At 42.5% G+C, this 23,261-nt stretch overlaps 6 protein-coding genes across 7 annotated transcripts; 3 read left to right on the top strand and 3 right to left on the bottom strand.

Annotated features, from left to right (window-relative positions):
- Positions 1 to 1,763: 1,763 nt before the first annotated feature.
- LOC104801719 (cyclin-dependent kinase C-1-like) lies at positions 1,764 to 4,723 on the bottom strand (the record flags this gene model as incomplete). The annotated part of the gene is made up of 11 exons (XM_010525055.2): positions 1,764 to 2,363; positions 2,496 to 2,566; positions 2,666 to 2,723; positions 2,820 to 2,959; positions 3,423 to 3,540; positions 3,661 to 3,781; positions 3,858 to 3,930; positions 4,017 to 4,126; positions 4,235 to 4,264; positions 4,368 to 4,458; positions 4,553 to 4,723. Coding segments are annotated over 11 exons (1,371 nt in total), but the record flags the coding sequence as incomplete, so codon positions are not given.
- A 682-nt stretch (positions 4,724 to 5,405) lies between these two features.
- On the bottom strand, positions 5,406 to 8,112 carry LOC104801697 (ubiquitin carboxyl-terminal hydrolase 3-like). The gene is made up of 6 exons (XM_010525025.1): positions 7,878 to 8,112; positions 7,189 to 7,305; positions 6,804 to 6,902; positions 6,492 to 6,686; positions 6,130 to 6,311; positions 5,406 to 6,047 (listed from the first exon to the last, which is right to left on the bottom strand). Exons 1-6 carry the CDS (start codon positions 7,992 to 7,994, stop codon positions 5,642 to 5,644), a joined length of 1,116 nt encoding a protein of 371 aa, XP_010523327.1. The 5' UTR covers positions 7,995 to 8,112; the 3' UTR covers positions 5,406 to 5,641.
- A 255-nt stretch (positions 8,113 to 8,367) lies between these two features.
- Positions 8,368 to 9,933, top strand: LOC104801696 (50S ribosomal protein L29, chloroplastic). Its single transcript, XM_010525024.1, has 2 exons — positions 8,368 to 8,773; positions 9,581 to 9,933. Exons 1-2 carry the CDS (start codon positions 8,438 to 8,440, stop codon positions 9,755 to 9,757), a joined length of 513 nt encoding a protein of 170 aa, XP_010523326.1. The 5' UTR covers positions 8,368 to 8,437; the 3' UTR covers positions 9,758 to 9,933.
- Positions 9,934 to 10,789: 856 nt separating this feature from the next.
- Positions 10,790 to 12,406, top strand: LOC104801694 (protein SENSITIVE TO PROTON RHIZOTOXICITY 1-like). Its single transcript, XM_010525023.2, has one exon. It carries the CDS (start codon positions 10,950 to 10,952, stop codon positions 12,021 to 12,023), a length of 1,074 nt encoding a protein of 357 aa, XP_010523325.1. The 5' UTR covers positions 10,790 to 10,949; the 3' UTR covers positions 12,024 to 12,406.
- A 3,935-nt stretch (positions 12,407 to 16,341) lies between these two features.
- LOC104801691 (kinesin-like protein KIN-14B) lies at positions 16,342 to 20,627 on the top strand. Of its 2 annotated transcripts, XM_010525021.2 has the most exons (14): positions 16,342 to 16,441; positions 16,540 to 16,820; positions 16,897 to 17,043; positions 17,208 to 17,378; positions 17,452 to 17,520; positions 17,688 to 17,743; positions 17,852 to 18,065; positions 18,236 to 18,427; positions 18,535 to 18,723; positions 18,836 to 19,186; positions 19,277 to 19,375; positions 19,464 to 19,604; positions 19,713 to 19,871; positions 19,991 to 20,446. In XM_010525021.2, the coding sequence occupies exons 2-14, from the start codon at positions 16,554 to 16,556 to the stop codon at positions 20,444 to 20,446; spliced, it is 2,511 nt and encodes an 836-aa protein (XP_010523323.1). In that variant the 5' UTR covers positions 16,342 to 16,441; positions 16,540 to 16,553. The 2 variants fall into 2 exon arrangements, with proteins under 2 accessions (XP_010523323.1, XP_010523322.1); XM_010525020.1 differs by having other exon boundaries at positions 16,381 to 16,820; positions 19,991 to 20,627.
- Positions 20,574 to 23,255, bottom strand: LOC104801693. The gene is made up of 8 exons (XM_010525022.2): positions 23,142 to 23,255; positions 22,918 to 22,996; positions 22,310 to 22,379; positions 21,811 to 21,970; positions 21,509 to 21,590; positions 21,154 to 21,370; positions 21,009 to 21,073; positions 20,574 to 20,940 (listed from the first exon to the last, which is right to left on the bottom strand). The coding sequence occupies exons 1-8, from the start codon at positions 23,159 to 23,161 to the stop codon at positions 20,686 to 20,688; spliced, it is 948 nt and encodes a 315-aa protein (XP_010523324.1). The 5' UTR covers positions 23,162 to 23,255; the 3' UTR covers positions 20,574 to 20,685.
- Between the last annotated feature and the right edge of the window lie 6 nt (positions 23,256 to 23,261).

The following is a 23,261-nucleotide window of genomic DNA, read 5'->3' as shown; positions in this document are numbered from 1 at the left end:
AAAAAACATTTAAGCTCAATATCCAGACAAGTTTGAAAACCACTCATTTAAACGGGAAATTTTAAGTTTTTCGAAAACACTAGTGATTTTTCAGTTCCCGCCTCGTCACAATTTAACATGTTCATATTACTAAAGCGTCTAAATAATCACAGGTCATTTTTTAAAAAAAAAAAACAAATCACACAGCAACCAAAAGAGAATCAAACGATTAGGTTAGAGATACCTGTCATGAAGATAATCAAGTCTCTGAAATGATCCTTTCGGTCAGTTGCACTTCACACATTCTCAGGCACTTCTCAAACCATACATAGTGTTGAACAATTTTTCATACTCTTTAGTATTCAGGTTCTGAACTTCTAGGACGTTGTATCAACAAGGACTTCCCACCATTTAGATCCAGACTATCTCTTTTAGAGATATACTCTTATAGATGCAATTTTTCTGCCATCTACAGCGGAGTATTCAGAACCTCTTTTTTTTTGTGTTCTTCAGCCCTTAGACCATCGTATAGAATCTCGTCTCACAACTTAGACCCGAGCAGCTCATTTGTTTACTCATGTCATGAACTTTGTATAGATATCCCTTTCTGTTCTGTTCTTTTTCATTTCTTTCCCCTTTTTTTTTTGTTTTCCATGACAGCGGAGTATCAGAACCTGTATTGAATCTACTATATCAGTGAGATATACCTGAGAAATAGTGAAGCCCTTCTGACCTTCATTTTCATCTCATTGACTTTCACATCTCCTGACCTGTACTCTTTCCTGCACATTTTTCTTCTAAAACGGTGAGAAAAAAATTAGAGCTCCCCCACACTAAGGGATTTTTGTAAACAAACAAACCTGTTCATATTTAGAGGTTTAGTGAATATGTCAACCAATTGTTTCTCAGTAGGAACATACTCAATCATCATGGTTTTCTTCTCAACTTGTTCCCATAGTAAATGATGTTGCACAAAATTCTTTGAGATATTAATGCCACTCATATCATCACATCGTGCAGTAAAAGAGGGTAAGTTGATACCGTAATCGAATAGCATCTGACGCATCCACAGAAGTTGAGTGCAACAGCTTCCCAAGACAATGTATTCTGCTTCGGCAGAAGTACTTCGTCGATCATCAGCATGATCTCCCAAGTCCGCATTACAGAATCCCACCAACTCGCAGCTAGAGTCCTTTGTGTAGTGCAATCCAAATTCCAGAGTTTCTTTCACATACTTACTGATCCGCTTAACCGCATGTTGCGTAGATTCTGTCTTTGAGTTGATCCTAGGAAGAGGGACTCATCTACTCCGATGGTACTTGCACAGAACAAGTAGCAGGTAACAGAACGCTTTCAATTACATAGAACTCTGAAAAAACTGTTCAAAATTTGAAGTCATCATCTGAAATAAATTATCACAGTACTCTTGATACATTTTTCAAACGGGAGCTCATTTTTGTTTGATGTATCTTTTTCTTTATGTTCAATCTAGTGTGCTTTAGTTTGAAACCTTAAGAGATGAAACTGTTGTCTTAATGGAGTTTAGACTAATCTCTATTGACAGATGACAACTACTATTATTTCTACCTAGCTGTGTATATCAAGCTCCTCAAGCATCAATTCGCCGCCATGATCAAAGCAGAAAACAGGAAGATATTGTGTTTCTCATGTTGGATCGATCAGTGGTTGGCATCAGATTTCAAATTAGGAAAATATTTACTTTGTGCTTACACCTGTACTTCTTCTACTGTTCCTGTGATGTTCATGAGACTTGACAGTGCAAAAAGTACGAAGTCTCAAAACTTTTTGGGGATAATGTCATTACCACAGGAATCACATACATTTGTGATGGCAATCAGGCAATATCTATGTCCTTATATATCAAATAAAGTTCATAGCTTTTCACAAACCCCCCAAGCGAGACCAGATGAAAGCTCTGTGGTATGGCCATAAGCATCAATCGCCAAATCATTTTTTTTTAAAAAAGCCCTTCTGACTACTGCTGCCATCCATATTGCTGGTTTCTACCACCGCCCATTGGGTTCTGACCTCTGCCTGAACCAGACCCTCCTCCATACTGACCGCCTTGTGGATAGTTTGGTGGTCCAACCCCATAGCCGCCCCTGGGTGGGGGTCCTCTTCCATAGTACTGGTGGCTAGGTCCGGCAGCTACTTGTGGGGGTGCATTGTTAATGGGATGGTTAGGACCGCCGGGCCAATGTGGAGGCGGATGAGACTGACCTCCACCGTGTTGGATAGGGGGTAACCGATGCTGCTGCTGTGGATGCTGCACTTTCTGCCTTTTCGCAGCTTCCTCATTCTGTCTTTGCTGCTGCCGCTTTTTCTTTGTCTGGAACTCATGGGATGCTTCATATGCCGGTAGACTATTGATACAAAAAAGTAATCGTCCAGTTAAAGAAGAATTCTCGAAATAGACAAGGGGAATATGCAAATGAATCGGGGTTTCAGATGGGTTGACCAACTTGTTCTTGCCAAATGAGGGAATGACACATTACCTCTTTGGATCACATGGCAGAGGATCAGTCCAGAAGTACTCGGCATCAAGAGCGTCCTTTGCTGATATTCTCTGTGCCAGGAAATGGTAAAACCAAAGGATCTCAATGTCAAGAATAATTCGGATCATAATTTGGAGCTCATTGACAAGCTGACTAAATTCCTCAAGTACCTGTGACGGATCAAGCACCAACATTTTCTCCAATAGTTCAAGGGCATGGCGATCAAAGCTGTAAACGAAAGATAAAAGCTCGTTATGAGACCTTGTGGATCATAATATCTGAGTTAGAAAGGCCAGGCATCGACCAAAGTTTTGGTTCACTTACTGTCTGAAGACCTCCCTTACACGGCGTTTCAAGGGCCGTGCTGGTTTGAAATTGTTATACCAAGGCATCTTGGAAACACCGGGCCAATTATTTTCGTCAGGTGATCCACAGAGCTCAAAAATCTTGTTCAGTTGCTCATGCTGGAACAAGGTGTTGAGGAAGAACATACATGTCAGTTTGAGATCAGGAAGCACCACATGATATAGCTTCTACAACGTTTTAAACAAGTTAAGAACGTTCTCGCAACATGAATGGATTATGAATCCTTTTTTCGATATTCAGTTATGCTTTTAAAAATCTCCATTATGCAGGCCGATCCACTTACCTATAGATAGTCATCATTTCTCGGCTACTACTCACTAAAAAAAGCTCTTGAAAGCTTTAACTAATAATCCTACTTCAATGGAATATGTTCAACAGATTTTGAATAGAGAGTAAAAAAAATATAATGCAGCCCAAATACAATGACCAACCAACAAAAACCGTGACACCGGCAACCTTATTTTACCAAGTATAACTAATTATGCATCACGCTGCTTGGGTACTACCAGCAGGAACTTTCAAAAGAACATATTTTACTACATGCATATGCAAAATCCTGACCTCATTTTTCCCCGGCAAGATTGGTTTCCCATGCAGAAGTTCGGCAAAGATGCAACCTACTGACCACATGTCAATAGCCGGGCCATACTTTGTGGCACCAAGTAGCAATTCAGGGGGTCTGCAACAATAAAGTTTACGCTCGGTCAAGAAAAATATAACTCATAACTTGGTGGTAGAAGAGCTGACCGAGAAGCATGCCCGGCATTTAACTTTTAACTCATTGTTGTTGAAACTGTACCTGTACCACAAAGTGATGACGCGGTTTGTTAGGTTTCCGGTATGATCATGAGAAAATGACCGTGCAAGCCCAAAATCAGCAAGTTTTAAATTTCCCTCGTTGTCAATAAGAAGGTTTGAACCTGCGGGGAAAGTTTTGGTCAACAAGAAGAAGCAAAGTTGAAGAAAAAACCTAAACTACCAATTTGAGAATGTCACCTTTAATATCACGGTGAAGTACTTGATTAACATGACAATAATGAAGCCCAGTGAGCAGTTGCTTCATGTAACACTTTTTAAGGCTGAATGTCAGACAAGGTCGAACAATAGGGTATGCAAAGGATTATATGCATAACAAGCTCCCTATCAATGAAATACCTTGATCTGGGGAACTGTAAATCTCAGACCGGGACGATCAGCAAGTCCCGTCAAATCGTGATCCATGTACTCAAAAACCATGTAGATCCCACCTTTGTATTTGTTATTATCTACAATTCCAACGACAGCAAATTTAACCTACCATTTTGGGAGCACAGATACAATTGAGAATATCCCGGGTTCACTGCTACTATACTATAGGTAAGAAGTCATCTAACCTGGCTTCCCTTGCTCATCTCTGTCCCGACCTTATAAGAGAGAACAATTTGCAAAGAAACAAAGAATCAAATACCGAGCTTCTTTAAGGATATATCTGAATTGTCTAACACCTGAGAGAAGTAACTTCTGTACCTGGAGAAGTTACAATCTCTTTCAGCTTAATGACATTTTCATGATGAAGCTTCTTGAGAATCTTTATCTCCCGAATAGCTGTTATAGGAAACTGCACGCCAATCGCAATAAGGGTTTTAGCCGTTGCATAATGCCACACCTCATAAAACACTTGGTTGATCGATAGCGATTTGAAAGGAACATACCCCCTCTCGTTCATTGTCCATACGGATCTTTTTCAGAGCCACTATTTCACCAGTTTTGATTTCCTTGGCCATGTACACTTGACTGCAAGAACAAACAGGTAAACAAATAGATTCAAAAGGACAGCTTCCACACTTCAGAAACCCTAACTTGGAATCAGTAGAAGAAGAAAATCATGCTCAATCAAATATGGCAAAGCAACAGTTCAATAATCTACCCAACCATACGCTAACTATACATAAACCTTAAAAATCTGAAGAACGTTTATTAGGAATACCCATATCTTCAAAGAATTAAAATTTCGCAAACGATTTTTCGAAAGGACATATACTAAACCAGCCGAACCGAAACCCTCGTAGAAAATCCACGAAACAACAGCTCTCGAATAAGAATTACGCGACGAACAATCCCGAAATTGACGATGCGCGAATACCCAAAATCCAAATCACTTAACTGTCGACCCCTACTGAATTTTCCCTTCTCTCTCTCTCTCGCAGAATTTCTCAGACAATGTTTTCGTCCGCTCCTGGCATATTGATATTGTCTTTAAATTGGCGTCGGTTTAAGCCGAAACCTAAAAGGAGACGACTTTGTCCGGTTTAAACCGGGGCCTAAAAGGAAAAGACTTTGTCCGGTTTAACCAGGTTCTTTCCGGTTTACTGTAGGTACGACACAACTAACCATTGCAAAACTAAATATTTATATGGACATTAAATATCATCGAGCCTTTATATCATGGTTACATTTATTTATATTATTTCCTCGGTTATCAGATTCCTGTGAATTATACAGTCAATTTAAAAAATTGAAATTGTTTAAATAATATATAAATTTAGTCATTTTCTCACAAGTATCTTAATGGAGTAAAAACATTTCAATTTTCAAGTAAATCTAGCAACAGTAATTCCAGAGGAAAAAAAATACCAAAGCATCACAACCATTTACACGTGTTGCCTTCTATTCTTCATCACTGCAAAACTGAAAATACTAACACTCCTACTCCCGTTAAAAAAAACAAACCCTACCTTTTAGTGTTCAAGAAGAAGAGACCAAAGTGTTATGAAGAAACAAGTAGCAGTAGGCAAAGTTCATCAATCCGAATGGCTAGAACTTGTACGCTCGTAGAACAAGATGTAGCCGTGGTCCGTATTACTCGAGTACTCCTGGGCCGACCCGAAAAACGTCTGGACGGCCGACTCGTCGATCATCTCGACGTTCTCGTCGTCGAAGAATAACCAATGGTTGTGGCTCTTGACGAGGCTGACGTAGTGGCCGTGGTTCGGGCCACTTCCCACATGGACCACGACCGCGAAGAGGGAGTATTCGGCATCCACTTCTTCGGATGTGCTACTGAGCTTCAGCTCTAACGGGAAGACGACTCGGTACGACAGCTTCTTGTACCGACCGAGCTGTTCCATGTATTTGAACCGTTTCAAGTGGATCACTAGAACTTGTGGTGGCTTCTTTATCCTCATCCTTTTCTGGGCTTCTTGCAAACTGTGGGAGAGAGAGAGAATGGTTTCAGCCATTCACAAAAAAAAAAAAGAAGTTGTGAGGTATGAGGAGATGCCTGCCTTACCTGCAACACTTGTCGCAGAAGAATTTGTCTTCTGCATTCAAAGTCTCGGTGGAACTGAAGTTCTTCAGACAACTTGTGATCGAGCTGTTCTGTTCAATGTCAAGGCTGAGATCGAAGAAAGTTTCGTCCCTTGCTGTAACTGTTTCACATCGTAAGCACCTTGTTTCGTTCGTGAGTATCCCCTGATTCAAGTTACCATTAAAAAACCAACCTGTGAGATTGGCAAGAACTTTCTTGTCCTAATTTTACAGAGATCATGTCCTAAGGATCCATTTCCAAGATGGCAACAAAAATTTATTCTTCAAACTAACCGAGTGAAGAATGGAATAACAGATCTAAAATATATATTTCAGGGAAATCACCTGGAAATTTTTGTGCACCCAGGTCACCAAGGGTTCTTTCTCAGCAGCAATGTCTGTCTCAGGAGTGTTTGATCCATTGGCAGCCATTTCAGATAGGGAGGAAGCCTCTTCTTTGTCAATTTTGGAAGGCTGGGGCTCTTTCTCCAAAATGTCGACAAGTTTGTTTAGCAAAAAGTTCAAAAATTCATGAGCATCCTGCAACAGAACAAATGATTTCCCATGAACCTCTTTTTTCTCATACAATATCATCTCATACTTTCTTCCGCCTGTCCCTCATTAAGCACAAGACAGTCAATTCTCAGCAACAAGTACCTGATGCATAAAGCCACGGAAAAGCTCGTTTTCCTTCTTCAGCCTATGTATAAAGTGCTTAGGCGCAATAACTCCTGTTTTCTTCTTCTGTGAGCTTATCTGCACAAAGATGACAGTAACATGCTACTGTATGACCCAAAAGATTTATAGCCCTAGGAGCATGTTTCTCAAAAATGAATAAATAGAAGACTGCACATACAACAGTACGTTACTCACTGGACCAAGAAAATATTATATTCATAGAACTCATAAAAAAAGTGGGATTCCGAGGCAGGAAAGCAGAAATATTCAGTCAAACAACAGAAAGGTGCTTCCGAAAAATGAAACTTGAATGAAAGAAAGCCCATCAATAACATCACAGCAGACTTTGCAACGGGCAACTTACCTGAGAAAATAAGTCAGCTAAGCACGTCAGAAGAGTTTCCTCAGCCTCCCTTGTAGTTTTGTTATTAGCATAATATTCAAGCAATTGCTCACGAAATGGGACACAAAAGTAAAGTGCCTGCAAAAGGATAGAACAAGATAAGGGATTGAAAGGTAAAGCTAAAACTAAACACTCATGAAAACCGTTACATGATAACATAGAAAGAGTATACACGCCAAAGCTTTCTTCCAGACTAATAGCAACAATTGCTTAACTGGTTATTGAATGCAATCCCCTTTCAAGATTAACTTTCCTTTACGGTCTATACAAGTTCCAGAGCGCATTCTGTAACAACACGAACCAGAGAACGTATCAAATTCTCGAATGCACGGATAAGAAATGTCTACAAGTACCAAGCCAAGCTAAACAATCACGGGTTGTACCTAAACCCTACAGCCAAAATCAAACACACACGATCAAATTATCCCCACAACAACATGAGAGCATCTAATCACTAAACATTGCAGATCTCCCATAACCCGATAACGAAACCCTATCACGTATTTTCTTTCCAAATCTTCCCACAATCCAAAAGTTGATGTAATTAACCACAACCAATGCATCGCTGAAGCAAGAGATCCGGTCAAAACAACGAGAAACATATGATTTAATCAAAAACAGAAACGAACCCCTGGAAATTAGAATCGAACCTGGAGAACACTGTTGCAATAACATGTGTTGCCGAAATTCTCGAGGCCGAAGTATCGTTCGCCTTCGGGAAACTGATCGCCCAGAGCTTTCTCGAGTTTGGAGCCCCCCGCACCCATCACGATCCTCACCGCCGCCGAGTCAGAGATCTCAACTCGTCCGATTCAACCCAACGATTCCGTAAAGAGCCCGTGTGCAACGTGCCGGAAACTCTCCGCCCGAAGTGTTTCAATCCATTGCTTAAGGGGGTAAAAGAACAAGAGGAGGCGGTTATATAAATATTTCTACCGAAGAGGGGGTAGATTTTTAACAAATAAAATAATGGGAATTTACGTGGCAATAGTAAAACTTAAAAGGTCATATTGAAAATAACAATATTTATGGGGTTACATATTAAGTTTTGAAACCTATAGGTCATATTCATAATATAATCTAAATAACGGGGCAAACGGAGATAATAATGCCCTTATCCATGGATTTCTTCTCATTTCTTCATTATCCTCAGAATTGTGGGCAGAGACCCTCTCTCACTCGGAAATCGCCGTGCCAGAAGCAAAACGCCATGCTCAGTTTCTCTATTGCTCCGCCTAGTATGGCAGCGGTTTTCCCTCGGGGATCTGTCTCCGGGACCTCGACCTCGTCTTCCTTCCATGGCGTCAGAATACGGCACGCGGTTCCTGTCCGAGTTCCGGCAGCTACAATTTCGTCTCGTAAATCCTCGGCTACGGTGGTGATGATGGCGAAAAGAGAAGAAGAGCTGAAAGCGATAAGAGCCAAGACGACGGACGAGATAAACGAGGAAGTTGTCGACCTCAAGGGAGAGCTGTTCATGCTCCGCCTCCAGAAATCCGCGAGGAACGAGTTTAAATCGAGCGAGTTTCGCCGAATGCGCAAACGAGTAAACTTTCTTCTGATGCATCTTCCTTTGATTTTTGTCTGTCGTGAAAAATTAGTGGCGATTTATGGCACATTGCTTGGAAATTAGGAATGATTTCGTTGGATTTATATTTATCTGTGTTAATTTTGTTTCACTGTTCAGAAGGATGTGCTCCTGAAATTGGAGCATACAAAAAAACATCAGTAGAATGGAAACTTTGGGATTTAACCTAACTTGAACTGTTGCCTGAAAATAGTTTATCCTTTGCTCGGTTAGTGGAATTGTTTTATCAGGATGATCGAGGGCTTCTTTGGGGAATGACACTAACTGCCAATTGGGACAGATATGGATGGACCTTGAATCTTGAAGATGATGTTAGAAATCTGACAGGAGAACAGTTATGCGGAATGTTGTCTTACTTTTAAGAAGTTGGAATTGGATTAGTGGTTAGAGTTACCTTAGTATGTAACTGAGGTCTACAAGTTGTGTCATGAGTCTGGTCCTTGGATAGTGGCAGATTCAGGCAGCTTCTGCTCTTATGGTTCTTGTACGGAACTGGTTTCACTTGATCTTGAGCTGACAGTGGCGGTGAAAGTGTGAAGAAATCTTGGGTTCTTTGAAAAACCCACATTGCAGTTAATGTACTCGTGAAGGTTAACTCCCATAGATCGGTAGCCATGAAAATATTAGATTGGCTGATGCATGACGAAGTAAGGCTATATGAAAAAACATGTTACTTCCCCTCCTAGGAAGCAGCATTCAGATACATCTTTTCAATTTCTATTTCCTCATTCTAAAGATGATGTTCATTTTGCTCATGGGTATTAGGTTGCCCGAATGCTGACGGTGAAAAGGGAACGGGAGATAGAGGAAGGGGTCGGGAAGAGGTTGTCGAGGAAGCTTGATAGGCAATGGAAGAAAAGCATTGTAGTGAGACCGCCACCGTCACTGAAGAAGCTGCAAGAGGAAGAAGCAGCAGCTGAAGAGGCTGAGAAATCTGCTTGAACTCAGGCTTTCGATGCTTTTTTACATCCTTTATTTCTTAAACTTGCATCTTTGCTCCTATATCATATTTGTTTTTCTGGTGTTAAATGCTTTTCTAGCTTGTAATCCGTCTCTATTTGGTGACATTCATATGTTGTATTTTGTGATTTTTTTTCCGTTATCTTCCGGTTCCATTATTTCCGCTATCAATTTTATCATTTGCGGTACTATGTATATGTTCTTGTTAAAAGTTGTGTATACACACACATAGGGTGTCAGTCGGGCCGACCCGCCCCGAGCTGTATTCGGTCCGAAGGTTTCGGTTTCGGATCGGTCCGATTTTTTTCAGACCTATATAACTAAGTACGAAATCCGGACTTTTATATTCCGGTTCTGGTCGGACCAACCTACATAATTTCTTTTGTAAATATCTTTTTTTTTTCTTTTTTTAATTTTTTTAAAAATATCAACCTTCCGGGCTGGTCTGAATCGGGTTTGAAACCTGGTTTGAGTCCGATCCGAAAATCTGATTTTTTTTTCGAATAAAAAAACTTAGATCCAAAATCCTCTAATTTTTGGATTGGGCTGGACCGGGTTTCGGATCTGGGCCTAAATTGACATCCATATACACATACGGTCCATCGTAGATATGCATCAACGGTTTCTAGTGATCATTTTGTGGAGAAAGACTAAAGAAAAAAAACTGTACGGAGGAAAATGGCCCCCCAAACTGACCATTTATCTACAAAACGTTACGTTTTGGGCCTATGTGCCTTATACGGCCCATAATAAAGAAACCCCCCCACCCCCAAGAAAATAATTAGTGATTAATTTAATAAACCTCGAGAACAGAGTACAGAGGGCATGCGATCTCGTCATGTCATTCTTATCTTATTTGTCTCCTTATTTTTTTATTATCCCCAAATAAAATAATTAGCAATTAATTTAATAATATCTCATTTGAATCAATCGTCGTGACTCCGGTCCACAAAACATTAAATTACATATTATGTCAAAAATGATGTCTTCATCGTATCATTAGTTTGGAAGCTTCGTTTTGTATATTATAATGTTTATTCGAGACGATGCCACGTGGACGTTGACGATTACGCGCTTTGTATCCTCTTCCTGCTTCCCTTGGCATTTGGAGTGGAGAAACTGAAACTGCTCCACCTTCGTTGACTTCTCTGTATCTTCCCCCACACCGGAAAATATGGCTAACCCCAGCGAAACTTATGACACCTCGCCGGAATTTTCTGTTACCGGCGATTACTCCGGCTTCTGCGATCCTCTCCGGCGTCTAGATACGGTCCGGATGCGGATGGATTCGCTGCAGAGCTTCCTTGCGGAAACCGTCAACGGAAATATCATCCTCCGCAGGGATCAGATGGACGTAATATCGTCGGAGATTTCGGCAGCGATAGAACAGGTCGTCGTCAATGGCTCTGCTCTTCTATCATGTTTACAGCAGCCTCCACCACCTCCGGAAGCGCCGGCGATGCCGCCTGGACAGGATCCGAGTCACGTGTTCCGGATTCCGAACCCTAGCGAGAAACAGGGCCACGAAAATCTGGATGACTACGACGTGATTGAGCTCGACGCGGTGGAGATTCTGGCGGAGCACGTCCATTTCTGTGAGATTTGTGGCAAAGGATTCAAGCGCGACGCGAATCTGCGGATGCATATGCGCGCCCACGGTGACCAGTACAAAACCACGGAAGCGCTGTCGAAGCCGAGGACGCCGACGGAGGTGCTGCCACATGATTCGACTGCCGGTCACCGGAAAATTCTGTTCTCGTGCCCGCACGAAGGCTGCAACAGGAACCAGAGACACAAGCGATTCCGGCCATTGAAATCAGTGATCTGTGTCAGGAATCATTTCAAGAGAAGCCACTGCCCGAAGCTCTTCCCATGCCACCGTTGCCAGAAGAAGAGCTTCTCCGTCCTCGCAGATCTGAAAAGCCACCAGAAACACTGCGGCGAGCCAACGGCCGCCTCCACCGCGCGATGGCGGTGCTCGTGCGGCCCGAGCTTCACGAGGAAGGACAAGCTGTTCGGACACGTGGCGAACTTCGAAGGACACATGCCGGCCGTTACAGTGGGGTCAGTAGCCATGGAAATGAACACGACGGAGGAACGAGGAGACGAGACAGTGAAGGAAGAGGAAGGAGTTGGGTCGGATCGGAGTAGAGATGACGGGTTTTTCGAGGACTGGCTCGACGGATTATATCCAATGCAGGACTTCTGCGTTGAGGATATTCTGAGATCTCCCGTTGGGTTCGCATGAGAAAAAAAAGGTATTCATGAATTTCAGATCTTTACATTTCCGTGAGAAACACAAGTATAGGATTTTGTTCCAATCTATTGTTTATGGTCCCCTTTCGAATTCAGATTCCATTCTTGCTCTTCCGGCTGATACAATTCTTGTTCTTCCTTGGATGATTTATTCATTGATTATACAATTTGAGTTTAAAATCATATATTTTTTTTTTTGTTGCAAATTTTCCGACTTTGAATTCCCCAGAAAAGCTACAAAGAATACAACTTTGATTGTCCCTTTCGAACCCATTCACAATCCGTCAAATCCCAAAAACAAAAAGCAACTTCAAGAGATCGTGCATGATGCAAAAGAATACACTTGATTCTTCTTCTTCTACGGCCAGAGAAAAGTATTAACACATGTACAAGGGTATATGAGTCTTTGACTATTTCCGTATTAGGGTTTGTCTACGTATGTATATAAATAGACATGTTAATGAATGAGAACAGCAGGGAATTACGTTCATGTTGGTTACGTGACGTGACATGGTATCAGAGCATACCCAGGGTTAAGGTTTTTCAGGTTTTGGCTTCTCTCTTTTTGATTTTTTCGTGTTCTTCATCATGTCTGGTGCTTCCGATGAGTCCGTGTCGAGCCCACCGGAGCACGGGCTGTCGAACACGGCGCAAGTTCACGTGCAACGGCGCACGATATCTCCGTATGATATCACCGCCAATGATAATCCCGGTAATTTAATCTCTCATACGTTGTTGAAGGAACACAATTACAGTGATTGGTCTCGGGATATTCGTACGGCTTTACGATCGAGAAAGAAATTTGGGTTCGTTGATGGCTCGATTCCTAGACCCTCCCCGGATTCGGAGGACTTGGATGATTGGTGGACTATCAACTCCCTTATCGTGTCATGGATACGAAACACGATCGATGCTTCCCTTCGTCCGAACATCCCGAGTACCGAAGTTGCTGCAGATCTGTGGACTGAGCTGGCAACCCAATTTTCGGCATCCAATGGCGCTCGGATGCAGTCCCTAAAGTCTGAACTCGCTAGCTGTCGTCAACATGGTATGTCTGTGGCTACGTATTTCGGCAAGTTACGGAAGTTGTGGGATGAGATCGCATTATACGAAAAGATTCCGACGTGTTCGTGCGGCGGCTGTCAGTGTCGCCTATCCGACATCCTGTTTAAACAACGGGAAGAAGATAAAACTCATCAATTTTTGCTCGGACTTGATGATACTATCTTTGGTACGGTATCTTCGAGTCTGCTGTCGCAAACCCCTCTTCCGTCGCTAGCCAGTGTGTACTCCACAGTACAGCAGGAGGAATCCAAACGTGCGGCGATCAGGGCTAAGGAAGACCGTTCAGATGTCATGGCATTGTCTGTCCAACCGGATTTCCAAGCACGTGTTCGGTCTGATTCCAAGGATAAATCGTCTTCTTGCACGCACTGTGGCCGTGCTGGTCACTCCGTTGACTCCTGCTTTGAGATTCACGGGTTTCCAGATTGGTGGTCCGAGCGTGGCGGTCGTGGCAAGCATGCTCGAGGTCGTGGCGGTCGGAATTCAGGACGTGGACGTGGTCAATCTGTTCGTGCAAATGCTGCCCAAACTTCCGCTACAGGGCCTCAGCCGAAACAAAGTCATCTTGCCTCGGATCCGGGTAGTCTCGGCCTGTCTGGTATTACTCCTGATCAATGGAAGACGCTAGTTGAGCTTGTGAATGCGACGCGAGTCGGGCCTACAGACACTACTTCAGGTATACCTTTGTTTGGTTCATGGATTATTGATTCTGGGGCTGGAAATCACATGACGGGTCAGTTGCATTTGTTGTCCGATGTCTCTTCGATGCCTCCTTGTGATGTAGGTTTGCCAGACGACAAGCATGTTTCGTCGGTTCAGACGGGAACCGTATGGTTGACAGATCAGTTCTCGATCCGCAATGTATTTTTTGTTCCTGGATTGACATGTAACTTGATTTCCGTGGCTCAGTTGCTTGCCGATTCTGATTGTGTTGTTCAGTTTACTCATCAGATGTGTGTAATTCAGGAGCGGCTTTCGAAGACGCTGATTGGAGTGGGTGAGCAACGTAATGGCCTTTACTATCTTCGGGGATTTGTGTCTGCAGCGGCGATTCACAGCAAGAATTCTGCGACATTCGAGTTGTGGCACCGTCGTTTGGGTCATCCATCTCCTAGTATTACGTCATTAGTTTCTGGTTTTGGTGTTTCAAGTTTTGATTGTTCCGTTAATAAGGCTTGTGACGTTTGTCTCCGAGCCAAACAAACTCGTTCCTCGTTCCCTTTGAGCAGTAATAAGACCAATCAGATTTTTCAGCTTGTGCATTGTGATATTTGGGGTCCTTATCGCTCTCCCTCGTTCTCTGGTGCTCGTTATTTTTTGACAGTGGTTGATGATTTTTCTCGCTCGGTTTGGCTCTACTTACTGAAAGTTAAATCCGAGGCAGCACATTATCTTCGCACGTTCATTGCTATGGTAGAACGTCAATTTCATGTTCAAGTAAAAACCGTTCGCAGTGATAATGGTTCTGAATTTGTCAGCATGTCGTCGTATTTTGACTCATTCGGTATTATCCATGAGACATCGTGTGTAGGAACACCGCAACAAAATGGTCGTGTGGAACGAAAACATCGTCACATTCTCAATGTGGCACGTGCACTCCGTTTCCAATCCTCGCTCCCTATCGAATTTTGGGGAGAATGCATTCTTACGGCAGCTTATTTGATAAATCACACTCCGTCTTCCTCACTCCACGGCAAGACACCGTATGAGATTTTACATGGTCGGTCGTGTGATTTATCTCACCTCCGGGTGTTTGGTTGCTTATGTTACGTGCATGTGCAGCGTCATCATGGCGACAAGTTTGCTAGCCGAAGTACGAAGTGTGTGTTTGTCGGCTATCCGTATGGCAAGAAGGGCTGGCGTGTTTATGATCTAGATCGGGCCACATTTATTGTCTCCCGTGATGTGGTGTTTGCTGAAGACCTATTTCCGTACTCGTCGATGGTGGAACCTTTGCTTGTTCCTCAACCTGATGTTACCACCTCCTTGTTTTTGGAGAGTGATCTACCTGCTAGATCCCGAAGCCTTTGTCGGGACGATGGTTCTTCAGGACCGCGGGCCGTTCCGGTTCCTAGACCATCAACATTTGACTCTTCTCCGCCTGCTGCCTCAAGTCCTCTCTCCTCGAAATTGGTGACCGACGACAGGGGGGGCCTGAATCGTTCTTCTCCAGACCCACCGTTATGTTCCGAGGTTGCTCTTCGTCGAAGTTCCCGTCCCCGACAACAGCCTGCAGTCTTCCGCGACTACGTCCTCAACACGGTTTATGTTGGGGGTCCGTTTCCGTTGTCCCAGCCAGCTCAACCCGAGTTGCGATCTCGGTATCCATTGCACCGCACACTGTCCTCGACCCGTCTCTCTCCGGCTTATCGTGTTTTCCTTGCTGCTGTTACCACTGACAAGGAACCCACCTCGTTTGCCACAGCTATTCAGGATCCTCGTTGGAGGCATGCCATGCAACAGGAACTTGATGCACTTCGTCGCAACGGAACTTGGACGCTTGAATCGTTACCCCCGGATAAGAAAGCCATAGGATGCAAATGGATATATAAAATCAAGTACCGCTCGGATGGATCGGTTGAACGATACAAAGCACGTCTTGTTGTTTTGGGGAACAGACAAGTTGAGGGCGTTGATTACACTGAGACCTTTGCCCCGGTAGCCAAGATGACCACGGTTCGGACTTTTCTTGCGGTGGCCGCTGCCCGTCATTGGGAAGTTCATCAAATGGACGTCCACAATGCATTCTTGCATGGCGATCTCTCCGAAGAAGTGTACATGAAGCCACCACCGGGGCTCGGTAATTCCCCGAACGGGCGTGTGTGTCACCTTCGGAAGTCCTTATACGGCCTTAAGCAGGCTCCAAGGTGTTGGTTTCATAAACTTGACCGGGCCCTACAGACATTCGGTTTTACGCGATCATACTAAAAAAAAAACAAAGTACAGTTTGAAACCAACAAAAAATCGTTTCATTTTCGAATTAAGTAATTAATGGATGCGATTGTAACAATTTATTTATTATTATTGGCTGAAATATTAAAGGGCCGAAATTAAAGACGATCGAAAGGACCGAACACGAGAGAGGGTGTCGTGAATTAACGAGAAGCACATAATACTTGTGTCTCGTAAGACGATAGACTGTCTTTATCATAAAAAAAAAAAATTGTAAGAGGGAAAAAAAAAAGTTCTGAGATCCATTAAACGACACCGTATCAAACACATCCAAGCACCCCCTCCTCCACCTTTCATTTTTTTATATTTATATATAAATCCCAGAAGAGGGAAAATCTCTGGGGAGAGTGGAAAAGCGAGCAGGGGCACAAAAAGAAAATACTTGATTCGGAGGTAATAAATTTGAAAACTTTTGAAATTCCTCCGCTCTGAATCGGAAGTTGTTGCTCCAGATTCCGGTGGGTTTTGCTTAGAAGTTGGATACGATTTAGGGCTTTTCGATGAGATGGCGGAGCAGAGGAGCAACGGCAGGTGGAACTGGGAGGTGAGTGGGTTCGAGACCAGGAAGTTATCTTCTTCGACCGCTTCGTCGTTCGAGGAGGGCGATCACCGGCCGGATTTTCTCGAGAAAGAGAGAGAAATCCAGGATCTGAAACAAGAAATCGTGGGTTTAAGACAAGAACTCAAAGAAGCGAATGATCAATGTGTTTTGCTCTACGATGAAGTTCAGAAGGCGTGGAAAGTTTCATTTACACTGCAATCAGATCTCAAGGTGTATAGCTTCAGCCCTCCTTTTCTTTTTATGTTTGGGCTTTGTTTCTGATGATTTACTTTTCTATTTCATGCAGTCAGAGAATTCTATGCTTACAGACAAACACAGGATAGAGAAGGAGGAGAATGCTCAGCTAAGGAATCAGATAGCTCAACTTTTACAGACCGAACAGGAACTGAAGATTCAGATACAGCAACAGAATTCCACCATTCAAAATCTCCAGGTTAGTGCTTTTGAGTTTTTATTTGCTACAGTTGTGAAGTTCTGGTTCAGGACTTTGCCCTTTAGCTTCAGCATCGGTTCTAGGAAAATGCTGCAAAAGGAAACTTCTCTGAGCCAGGGTAGTTGTAACATTCTCTTGTTGTTCAATGATTTTTTCCTGCATAGGATAAAAATAAAGGTTTAGAATCACAACTGAGTGAAGCATCTCGCTCTGATACGACAACGTCAGTAAATGCCTTGGAACCTCAATCCAGAGAGGCAGGGGACACTACAGATTCTTCTTCAGTTACCAAGAAACTTGAGGAAGAACTGAAGAAACGCGATGCCCTGATCGAGGTTCTTGCTTTCACGAGTATATTTTTTTTTTTTCACGAGTACATTTGTCTGAAAAGAGTAATTGGTTCTGCAGAAATTGCATGAAGAAAATGAGAAATTGTTCGACAGATTAACAGAAAGGTCCATGGCTGTTTCTACCCAGGTAATTCTTTGCTCTTATTCAACACTTAGTTTGATTCAGCATTAAATCACTGCCCTTTTACAGCTGTTGGGTAAAAAGTCATTTTCTTTCTCTTTATTCACCTGGAAATATTCTTGCCTCCATCTGCCATTCGCTTAAGCTTCTTATCTTTTTGTATATTGTTTTAGACATCTAGTCCCTTATCAAAAGCCTCCGCAAAGGTTCAACCTTCAGACGTTCAGAGGTGGTTCCTCTGGCATTTTGAAGTTTTCAGTTCCATTTTGTCTTTTCTGTTTTGTCGACCTCATGAATCATCACCTGATTTGTGATGTTTTTCCCTTTTTTTTTCCAGGGGAAATAGTATGACTGAATCATTTTCAACAGATGCAACTGCATTACCGTCTTTACCGGATAAGAATGGTGGTGCTTTAGTAAAAGTGGGCTCTGATATAATAAAATCCACCCCTGCTGGAGAGTACTTGACGGCTGCATTGAATGACTTTGATCCCGAACAATACGAAGGTCTGGCTGCTATTGCTGATGGCTCGAACAAGCTTCTAATGCTGGTACCTGGTTAACTCTTTGTCCTTGTAGTTTGGCTTGGAACTGTTTAGCAATGTGAATTCGTCAAGAAAACGTTATGATCTAATCGTGGATACGTTCTTCGAAAATTCGCAGTTCGGTAATAGTTGTTGACTTGCATTGAGATATATTCCTGTATTTGTCTGGCTTGCAGGTTTTGGCAGCTGTCATCAAGGCGGGTGCTTCCAGAGAGCATGAAATCCTTGCTGAGATTAGAGATGCCGTCTTTTCATTTATCCAGAAGATGGAACCCAGAAGAGTAATGGATACAATGCTTGTTTCTCGAGTCAGAATACTGTACATAAGGTCCTTACTTACCCGATCACCTGAACTTCAGTCCATTAAGGTAACCAGACATAAGATTACTAACCTGTTGTTAGCTTCTGCCTTTTGGTTTTGGACATATGACTATTTCCTTTGTCCGGGAAAGATAAAAATCTATCCTCCTTTTAGGTTTCTCCTGTTGAGTTGTTTCTGGAGAAGCCTGCTGGCCGAAGTAGAAGCTCTAGCAGGGGTAGCAGCCCAGGCAGATCGCCAGTTCGATATGTTAGTGAACCGATTCAAGGCTTCAAGGTGAATATAAAGCCGGAAAAGAAAAACAGGTTGGTGTCAGTGGTTTCAAGAATACGTGGATTTGAGCAGGTAATGATTTGCAGGTTTTCAGTCTGATAATACCCTTTCTTGATTTTTACCTATTTCTTTTCAAGAATTCAATTGCCTGAAATTGTTCCGAATCTTGGTTATGGTTTTCTAGGATGCGATGAGGCAGCAAGTAACGGGAGGAAAACTGAGGGAGATCCAAGATGAAGCGAAAAGTTTCGCGATTGGAAACAAGGCACTGGCTGCGCTGTTTGTTCACACTCCGGCTGGTGAATTGCAGAGAAGGATCAGGTCGTGGCTTGCTGAGAACTTTGAGTTTCTTTCCGTCACAGCAGATGATGCTTCGGGAGGAACCACTGGCCAACTCGAGCTTCTTTCCACGGCAATTATGGATGGTTGGATGTCTGGATTAGGTGCCGCCTTGCCTCCCCACACAGATGCTCTCGGCCAGCTTCTTTCTCAATATGCTAAACGAGTCTATACCTCTCAACTGCAACACCTCAAGGTATGCCTTTTCATTGCTCAAACTGCTGATTCTCACTGAAAATCATTTTATTTCAAAATATTAGGTCTAATATGGAACCTGTTGAATCAGGATATTGTGGGAACATTGGCGACGGAAGAGGCAGAAGATGCTGCTCAAGTAGCGAAGCTTCGATCTGCTCTTGAGTCTGTTGACCACAAAAGAAGAAAGGTGTTTGATCTTATCTCCTGAAATAAATCAAGAAAATCATTGTTTGTTATCACTTCCTGCACTGATTTTTCACTCTTTTTTGTATCAGATTTTGCAACAAATGAGAAGTGATGCAGCCTTACTTGCACTGGAAGAAGGCAGTTCTCCTGTTCAAAATCCTTCTACCGCAGCCGAAGACTCAAGATTGGCGTCTCTCATTTCTCTTGACGGTATACTGAAGCAAGTCAAGGTATTTTCATATCTTACCTCCATATGGAACCACCATGCCATTCTTGCTCGCTCGGTCCTGTATATGGGTTATTTGTTCAGACAACAGCTTTTTTTTTGCATCTTGTAGGATATTACAAGACAAGCCTCTGTGAATGTCCTGAGCAAAAGCAAGAAGAAAGCATTGCTTGCCTCTCTTGATGAGCTCGAAGAACGGATGCCTTCCCTTCTTGATATCGACCAACCATGTGCTCAAAGGGATATTGCTACAGCATCCCAATTGGTCAAGGTAGTGATGTTTCCATTTGCACTTGATGGGTTTGCCTCCATGAAACTCTTGTGTGATATCTTGGAGAGATTGAAGATGGCTGTTAACTTGTTTCTTGCCGATTTTACTCTCTGCTGCAGTCAATTCCCGAACAAGAGGACGATCTTCTGGAACCATCACATGCCAGGAGACTCTCTATAGATTCAATATCCTCTACCGAAACCGATGTATCTCAGTGGAATGTTCTGCAGTTCAATACTGGCTCTACAGCTCCATTCATCGTAAAATGTGGAGCAAACTCAAACTCAGAACTCGTGATCAAAGCAGATGCACGAGTTCAAGAACCTAAGGGAGGCGAAATCATGAGAGTTGTCCCGAGACCTTCAGTTTTAGAGAACATGAGCTTAGAGGAGATGAAACAAGTGTTTGCTCAATTACCCGAAGCTCTTAGCTTGCTTGCCCTAGCCAGGACAGCTGACGGGACAAGAGCTCGGTACTCTAGGCTCTATAGAACTCTGGCCATGAAGGTTCCTTCACTCAGGGACCTTGTCGGGGAGCTTGAAAAGGGAGGGGTGCTCAAAGATGTCAAGTCATGAAATTGCAAAAAAAAAAAGGGTTTCACAGATCACCCAGTATGTGGTGTGGAGTCTTGTTCTGTATGTATTGGTTTTTGTGTTTGTATCTGTTGTTCTCTGTTTGTTGTGCTGTAATGGCTGTATCATGTGCAATACAATGCATTCCCATCTCATTATTCTCTTCAAGAATTTTTCAGACAGAGCAAGATCTCTGGTCTCAATGAAACAGAATCATGGTTTGTAAGGGGAATCTTGTATACCTACCATCTGAATGCAGGCAAAACATATGTTGGGTTCGCATTGTATTTAGAAGCAAGGGACTTGACAGATTCTATGCTTGCAGTTTCTGCAAAGGAACTAAGCCCAAGCTCTTCAATATGAATTCCTCCAGTGATGAATATTGATTGAATTCCAGAAGCATTTGCACCCTTTACATCATGATGAAGGGAATCTCCCACTGCAATGGACTCTGATGCATCAATTCCAGCAATCTCCACAGCTGATTCATATATTATCTGGTGAAAGAAGAATCCACACAATTAGACCAAGCACTATGAATAGGTTTATGCAGAAGAAACCTCACCTTTCCAGGTTTTCCCATCCATTTCACTTCTCCACCGAGTTCTTGATACTTAGCTCCAAGTGTACCTGACAATTTCATTTCAGAGATGATCGAAACGAATTTGCATAATGATCATAACCCAAAAACGTAACACGTATGGTCTTACCTGGCATGATATGAAAAACTCTAGCTTCAACAGTCACGTAATCTGGATTGGCGACAATCATGGGGATCCCTCGAGCAGCAGTTTTCTCCAGAATCTTCTCAAGCTCCTCAAGAGGCATTGGAGATACCGTACCAGAAGGAAGTCCCATGGCCTCGGTGCCATGGACTAAAACAAAGTCAGCTTCTTCCACATTCTCCACAACTTCTAGATCAAGACCCTGAAACAGAGAACTGTATCAATAGAACCTTCAAGATTCCTTCATGAGCTCAAGAAGCAGCATAAATGGACTTAAACAAGATTCAGGTATTGATTTGGAGACAGTGAACAAGCATGCATCAATCAAGCTAACACTTACATCCAAAGAGATTGCTCCTCTGTCCTTCCATGTCATGTGAACACAACGCCGGCCTAGTGCAGCAAACCAAGGATCATCTCTCCTGTGATGAACATTAATCAGCAGAATTTTTCAGTTAACATAAACTGATCTGTATATCAATAGGTTCTGCACTGTTCTTCCAAAATCTTTGAATCAAGAGCATTGCAGAGTCCACCATAAAAACCGAATTTCGTGCAAGTATCAAAAACTGAATCTCTCCGAACGAACTGATATTTGATTCAAGCAAAAAAAGAAATTAGTTCTGTGAGATAGAGAAGAACCTCTGCAAATATTGATAGGTTAGTTCACCACTAGTTATAGCTCCCGTGAAGAGAGACGGATCAAATCCCAAGTTTCTCAACTTTTCCATTGTAAATGAAGCACGTCTCGATGAATTACTTATTACCACCATTTTGGCACCGGTCGTTGCAAGCTTTTCTACTGTCAACCCGACACAACATAGTTAAAAAAAAAAATAAAAAACAGCAAGACTGTGGGTTAAGAAGCACAGCCACACAAAAAGACAGAAGAAACATGAAAATATTCTCCAAGAACTGGGAAAAAAAATTGCAGAAACACATCTATCTTTCACTTGTAGATTCAAGAATCATATCGGAAAGTATTCATCTCTACGTAACAAATCATCTCCAAGTCCAAGTAAAATCTAGCCGATTATAACAATCCACATCCCCACATTACTATAACAGTGAACTCAAGAAGGACTGGTTTCTCAATGTTGACAGATAAGGGAATGACAAAAATGGAAGATGAACACCGTACATGTTGAGATCGCACCAGGGTAAGGTTGCTTGCCATCGTGAAGGACTCCATATTGATCTAAGAACCAGGCCTATGACAAATTTCCAAGAAAATTTTCATCAAACAAAATCCAGAGAAACGTTAACAGTTGAATGCCAAAGTAATCTCTGCATACATTCTTTATTTACAGCCGTCACTCCAAATCTGTATCGATCATTCAAATGTAAGCTATGCCAGCTTGAGGCAGAATACAGGGTATAAAGGGAAAACTCAAAAGTACACTTCTCTATCGTATCTACGTGAAAATCCCAGGAATACTGACAGATGATCCTTCGACAATTGCAAGAAGAGGGAAATCCTACTCTGGGATTAACCAACAGAATTATCTCGGATCCAAAATGAATAAAATTCTTATTTTCCTATAGTAGACGGGGAAAAGGTACATCATTTCGACGAAAAGAACGAAACCCATATATAAACTAGCTCAAGTGAAACGAAAATGATGATTATTACTTTCATTACGTTCATCAAATTGATAAAAGGAACAGCTTTAGATGTTGTCGAACTCTTTTCCAGAGCCAAAAGTCCAGATTCCGATGGAGACAAGAAGTAAAAACAGGCGGATTTACCTTAAAAGGTTGTGTCTCCACGATATCCTTGAGCCCGTTAATGGGCTGAAAGAGCTGCGACGAACAGAGCATTTTCTTCCTGAAACCCAGAGAAAAGAAAGTGGCGAGAAAACTTTCTGAGAAGAACCAGAACCAGAAAAATATCGATGCTGACTATTTTTTTTTTCTATTTTTCTTTGTTTCAATTTCTTTCTCTAGTGTGCGTGATTTAGAGGTGGCATTACCGAGGGTAGGTGAAGAACATTGCAGAGCGCTGAGCCGGTACGACATTACGGTTCGGTTTCTCCTCATCTCCGGTTTGACCTTTGAGTTGGGAAATCAATGGTTAAGATCTTACAGATTTC

The sequence above is a fragment of the Tarenaya hassleriana genome, unplaced genomic scaffold (assembly GCF_000463585.1).
Source record: "Tarenaya hassleriana unplaced genomic scaffold, ASM46358v1 Cleome73, whole genome shotgun sequence".
NCBI lineage: Eukaryota > Viridiplantae > Streptophyta > Magnoliopsida > Brassicales > Cleomaceae > Tarenaya > Tarenaya hassleriana.
The sequence above is the reverse complement of the archived record's forward strand: the minus strand, read 5'-3'. Positions and strand labels throughout refer to the sequence as shown.